The 6,161-nt window shown below is 39.0% G+C and overlaps 1 protein-coding gene across 1 annotated transcript in view; it reads left to right on the forward strand.

Moving 5' to 3' along the window:
- The window catches only part of LOC112163296 (glycogen synthase kinase-3 beta), a 13,509-nt gene extending 7,348 nt beyond the window's left edge, over positions 1-6,161 (forward strand). The window contains exons 4-11 of the mRNA XM_024299621.2: positions 1,056-1,139; positions 1,241-1,351; positions 1,458-1,588; positions 1,766-1,970; positions 2,069-2,164; positions 3,451-3,637; positions 4,176-4,253; positions 5,917-6,161. Coding sequence (XP_024155389.1) covers positions 1,056-1,139; positions 1,241-1,351; positions 1,458-1,588; positions 1,766-1,970; positions 2,069-2,164; positions 3,451-3,637; positions 4,176-4,253; positions 5,917-5,978 — 954 coding nt within the window. The 3' untranslated portion in view covers positions 5,979-6,161. The remainder of the gene's footprint in view (positions 1-1,055; positions 1,140-1,240; positions 1,352-1,457; positions 1,589-1,765; positions 1,971-2,068; positions 2,165-3,450; positions 3,638-4,175; positions 4,254-5,916) is intronic.

Raw genomic sequence — 6,161 nt, forward strand, 5'->3', positions numbered from 1 at the left:
GCTGGGTGGCTCAGTGGGCTAGGTGAAGGGCAGGCACTCAGGAGACCTGGGTTCGATTCCAGGGTTGTCCACTGGTCCCCACCCAGATTGGGTCCTTAGGCAAGGCCCTTGACGCTGCTGCCTAACTGGGTCCCTGTGCCCCTCAAGTACAGGTTTGCGTCAGGAAGGGCATCCGGTGTAAAAAAAACTCTGCCAAATCACTGATGCGAAACAGTGGATGCTGTTACGCTGTGGCGACTCCGAAAGGGATAAGCCGAAAGTGAACCACCAATCATATTATGCATAAGGGCTGGTTTATACTTCCTAGCGATTTATAATCGCTTGCATTGCAGTGGTCACACGGCCTCTGAGTCACTTCAGAATGTGACACCTGCTGGTGACGTCATCTGCAAATTGAATTTTATGTTCGCAGTGCTGGTGCATACAAATTGCATCTTTTAGCTTAAATTTATTTCAGCTAATAGTGCTCAATTACAGAGGAAGCTTAGAAAACAAAGTTTTCTCAAAACCCAGAAAACTTTCCCGAAGAAATTAATGGAAATGCTTAAAAAAATACTAAAAACAGACACACAGAAAAAGGAAAAGGCAGAGAGAGTGGACAAATAGATGGAACATAGATCAAGTTATGTGATAGATATGTCTTATATAGTAAGTGGACGAACACCTCATTTCCTCCTCTCTCTCATTGTTTACGTGCGCGCTCTCAGATATCGCAAGTGTCTGAGCAGGATGCCATTAATGTTCAAAAATACACACTGGAGACGATTGCGTTGCTTAAAAAAGTATAAACACCACTCAGAAGTTCATCGCAGTTATTGTAGACAGTCTCAATCAAAACCAGCCAACATTAGTATGAACTACGATCGTGGAACGATTGATGTGATGGCGAATCGCTGTGAAGTTTAAACCGGCCTTAAAGGTTGTGGCTCTAAAAGTATTCTTATAGAACAGAAGAAGAAGAAAGAGGAATCAATTTTATTTACAAAAAATATATATTTTAATGTTTCGTTGAAATGTGGGTTCATTTGATGTTTACATCAACTTTTTCATTGCAGAACCGTGAGCTACAAATAATGCGAAAACTCGACCACTGCAACATCGTCCGGCTACGTTATTTCTTTTATTCCAGTGGTGAGAAGGTACGTTTACGAGTGTAGCAAAATAAAATGTTTATGATTAAAGAAATGTTGACATTGTAAGAATATGACGTCATGAGTTTTTTTTTTTGTTTCACGTACAGAAGGATGAGGTGTACCTCAACTTGGTGCTGGACTTTGTCCCAGAGACGGTCTACAGGGTTGCCAGACATTTTAACAAAGCTAAGACCATCATTCCCATCATATATGTGAAGGTAAAGTTCCTCTCTTCAAGTTCTTTGTATGAGAGTTTTAAAGTTGCCCCAACCCATAAATCAAGCACTATGACCAGCTTTTGTTGCCGTGCTGTGATTTCCTCAGGTGTACATGTATCAGCTGTTTCGCAGTCTGGCTTACATTCATTCCCAAGGAGTGTGTCACCGAGACATCAAGCCCCAAAACCTGCTTGTAGACCCAGACACTGCCGTTCTGAAACTGTGCGACTTTGGCAGGTGAGCTTCAAGAACAATTTCTGCTTGAGCTGCAACTTCAGCAGCACCAGTGCTGGTTTGAGCCCAGTACCGAACATTATGAATATCAGGTCTCATCCTCAGAATCTGTTTGTGGAATTGCTATAACTTATGAAAATCACAAGTTATTATTATTTATTTATTTTTTTGTTCCTTCAGTGCAAAACAGCTGGTCCGTGGAGAACCCAACGTGTCTTACATCTGCTCGCGATATTATCGCGCCCCCGAGCTGATCTTTGGTGCCACAGATTACACAGCAAATATTGACATCTGGTCAGCTGGTTGTGTGTTAGCAGAGCTTCTGCTCGGACAGCCCATATTCCCTGGCGACAGTGGTGTCGACCAACTTGTGGAGATCATCAAGGTGAGGATTTTTTTTTTTTTTTCTTCATTGATCCTTGTTTCTTTTTTGGGGGGCTAAACTAAGGAAATGTTCCACACCTCCTGTTTCCTCTGTTTTAGGTTTTAGGTACACCAACGAGGGAACAGATTCGGGAGATGAATCCAAACTATACTGAATTTAAGTTCCCACAAATTAAAGCCCATCCATGGACCAAGGTAAGAAAATACTCAATTCCATAAGTAACTCATCACGATTGCTTTCTATTCAGCTGTTGAACTCTGATAAGCTCATAAGTTACAGGTTATCATGTTATTTTGCTTTTTTCTTTAAAAAAATCTACCCATTTTTTCAGTTCTATTTATTTGATTTTTTACATACATACATTTTTGAACTAATGTGACATTATTATTTAATTGCTCATGTTATGAGGTTATGTGCACCCCTGTAAAGCATTTTGATTGTTTCTTTCCTTTTTTTTTAAGTAAATTTAAATTGTATTGATTTGCGATTAACTAAAAATGGCACATTATATTTTGGGAATGGGGTCTGATTGTGGAGTACAAAACTTCCAGTTTGGTATAAAAGTGGAAAAAGAGTATCAGACATGAATATATTTTTACAAAGGTTTCGAGATGAATCATACTTTTAAATCACATCCTTTTCTGCATTCCTAAAATGTACATTTTATTTTTCAGATTTTCTTAGAGGCAGCTTTGCAGTGGTGTTATGTTGGTTGCCTAGCAACAGCAGCATGGTGTGCAGCTGCTGCTAGTATGATCACAAAGACTGTGTTTGTTTGTTTGTTATACAGACCTTATTCCAAATAGAAAACATATCTCGGTAATTTGAACACACAAGTTGCAGAACTTTTTTCAAAGGTCATTGTTGGTGGTTGATGACTCGGCTCTTGACTTCTGATGCAGTCATTGCAAACAGAATTCAGTTGGGTAAACACTACAGTCTTGGATCTGGATAAAAGTCAGCTCTTTTTATGATAATCCATCATATTTTTACCATCAAATTATTAAACAATAATTTTTGTCTCAAAGTTTGTTAACTCATCAAAACTTGTTTAAAACTTTCAACATTTAGCAAACTTCATTCATTTTTGGACAGATCTTTAAAACCATCTGAAAATAGGCGGCACGATTTGTTCAAAAACTGTGTTTACTTCCTGAAATATTCAAAAATAAAATCAGAGAGATGTCAGATTCGGTCAGTGCTTTGGCGTGGATGTAAACGCTGTGTTCCAATTAAACTAGAAAACCAAGAACACGCCGTCATGTGCTGGAATGTTGCTGAACAGGATGTCTGATAGTCTTCTCACCAACCTCCCTGCTATCTGACATCTCTGATAAATATGCAGCCTTCCTTCCATTGTGCTCATTTAAAGGTAAAAAATTCCCCGTTAAAGATCGAGACTGAGAGTGTGAACCCCACAGACGGAGCTCAGCTCTGTTCTCTGTTGTTTTGAAAAGCTGCTGCTTTCTCTTGTACGCAGGTTTTTAAGCCCCGCACGCCTCCAGAGGCCATCGCCCTTTGCTCCCGGCTGCTGGAGTACACGCCGGCCTCTCGCCTCTCCCCGCTGGAGGCCTGCGCACACGCCTTCTTCGACGAGCTGCGCCAGCCAAACACACGACTGCCGAGCGGACGAGATCTACCCATGCTCTTCAACTTCAGTACCACTGGTATAGGAACACTCCCAACTGAATGCTTCACTATTCACTACTTTGTGCACTATATAGCCCATTTGGCAAAATCCAGTGGCCTAGGGATTTCCCAGAAGTCTAGAATAATGAATATATATCACAATGCATGAGTTTAGACAACTCGTCATGTGAAAACAATGTTTTTTGATTTACATTTTATAAATCATCCATGTTTCATCAGAATACAGTAGATTTATAAATAGTTTTTGTAAAAGATTCATATTTATTAGTGTCTTTACTTCTATCTGTGGCTTTTATATAGCTTTTATTAGTTAGTAGGGAGGGGATTTAGACATAGCCCTGGTGTCATCACACGCTTGTGTATTCTTATGTTTTTCAGATATGTCATTTTTTAAATTAAAAATCATGTTTTGATAGCTAAGTCGCCCAGTTCTCCGTAGATCAGGCTGTAACTGAGCTCTGTGAGGTGGAGCAGGTCATTGATTGATTGAATGAAATGTTCCTGTTGTGTTAACTCACACCTCAGGGGTTCATTTATGTATTTTTTTGTCTGCAGAGCTGTCGATCCAGCCACAGCTGAACTCCATCCTCATCCCTCCTCACGCCCGCTCACACACAGTTGCTTCCGTCCACGGTGGGAAACGTTTCCTCTTTTCACCTTATAGTTTTGCGTCACACCCCAACTTAAAAAGGCTGCAGTAGGAAAGATGCTTTTATGTTTCTACATGACGGAGATCTAAAAGCCAAGAAGCCAACATATGTGAAATACTTCAACCAATGAGATAAAAATATATAAATCAGAAGAATTAACCACAGCTTGTTAGAGCTTGTAGTTAATCCAGATTCATTCCAGAAGAGTTTACCTGGGTGGGCGGTACTCATTTTGGGTGGACACAATTATTATAACATATATTTTTACATTTTTACTTTAGAAACTCAACCTTGGTTGAACCCTAAATGAAAATAAAAGAAATAAAAAGGAGAATTCACTAAGCATCACTGAGATCAAGTTGAATTGTGTCATTGATTATTACCAAATATTCTAACCAGGATCTGTTTTGGTACCATAAACCATAGATACTGCGTTTCTTTCTACAGGAATATTGTGCTTTAGAATTTTGATAGAAAATTACTTGGATTTATCAACCACAAGGTCATCTGAACCCAGCAAGTGAATCTCAGTGCTGCAGTGTAGCGGTGAACACTTAGAAACAGCAGAAAAAATGCAGAAACTAAGACTGCTTTATAAATAAACAACTCTGTAATTAAATTGAAAAGAAGCAAGAAAGAATAGAAACAGAAAAGGCAGAGCTGAAATGCTTGTCACCACAGCACTTGGCTGCACTTGCCTCACTGATGCTGAAGTAGTTTCATATTTGCTTGTGGATTCCATGCTAATTTTTAACCAAGTTCTAATGATTATTTTTAGCCATTTTAGGGTGCAAGAATACAGAGTGTGATAGTAAAACAATACGGTAACATCCGTCCTGAAGGGCCCTGATTTGTGGATGAGGGGGTCTTCTACCGCCAGTTAACAGCTGATAAAAACCTGAGGGAAAAATATCCAAGGTTTGGAGTGTTGGTTTGAGCATCGTCGGCATTAGGAGCTGAAACCTCTGCATCAGCAATCTGCAACTTTTAATGCTAAGAGAGCCATTTGATCCGGTTTCTTTCTGACCAAAATCTAGCAAGAGAAAATTACACTTTAGTTATGTTTTGCGACTGTTAGACCATATATTTCTTAAGCGTCCCTTTTAAACATTTACAATAATTGAATGTCATAATTTTCTTTGTAGAATAGTTTAAACTTCTTTTAGTTTTAACAGCAGCACATGCAATTTTCCTTCAAAATAAAATACACCCCATCTTTAAAAGGATCTTTCTGCTGCAGCATATTTACTTGAGTTGAAAATGCAAGAAAGCCAAATCAAACGTGGTATTTTCTATCATTATGAATGGTGCAGCATCATCCTTTTTCTCCTTTTACTATTGAATAATACTATTGAAATGAGAAAATTGGCATAGAATCCAGTTTTTAAAATAAATGTGTTTGTGCTTTAAGTTTGTTCAAAAAAGAAAGCAATTATTTTAAGTAAATGCATTTTTTTTGCTATATGACAGGTTAAAATTTAAAATATAAATTAACTACAGACTCTTTATTTATTGAAACTGTTGGCATATTTCTTCAAAGCCAATGAGTCACAATGGTCCATGTGGTTCCAGAGCCTCAATGTAACCCCCTGATCTAGATTAATCTGATATTTAATAAATCTGATCTATTTTTTTTTATTTTCCAGATGGAACCGGTTCAGACTCATCTCAACTCAGTTCAGTCCCGGGATCTCTGAACAGCATCTGAGGCATCGTCTCACCTGAAAGCTTCCTCCTCTTCTCTCACACACACTCACACTCTTCCCCCACTGATTTTCTTCCTGCCGCGCGCTTAACGATCTGTACAGGAAACAGTTGAATAGACAGTTGGTTGTTTGGGTTAGACCACAGCAGGACAGAATGAGAGGTTTGATGGTGGGGGCTGGTCCTC

The sequence above is a fragment of the Oryzias melastigma genome, linkage group LG11 (genome assembly GCF_002922805.2).
Source record: "Oryzias melastigma strain HK-1 linkage group LG11, ASM292280v2, whole genome shotgun sequence".
Classification (NCBI taxonomy): domain Eukaryota; kingdom Metazoa; phylum Chordata; class Actinopteri; order Beloniformes; family Adrianichthyidae; genus Oryzias; species Oryzias melastigma.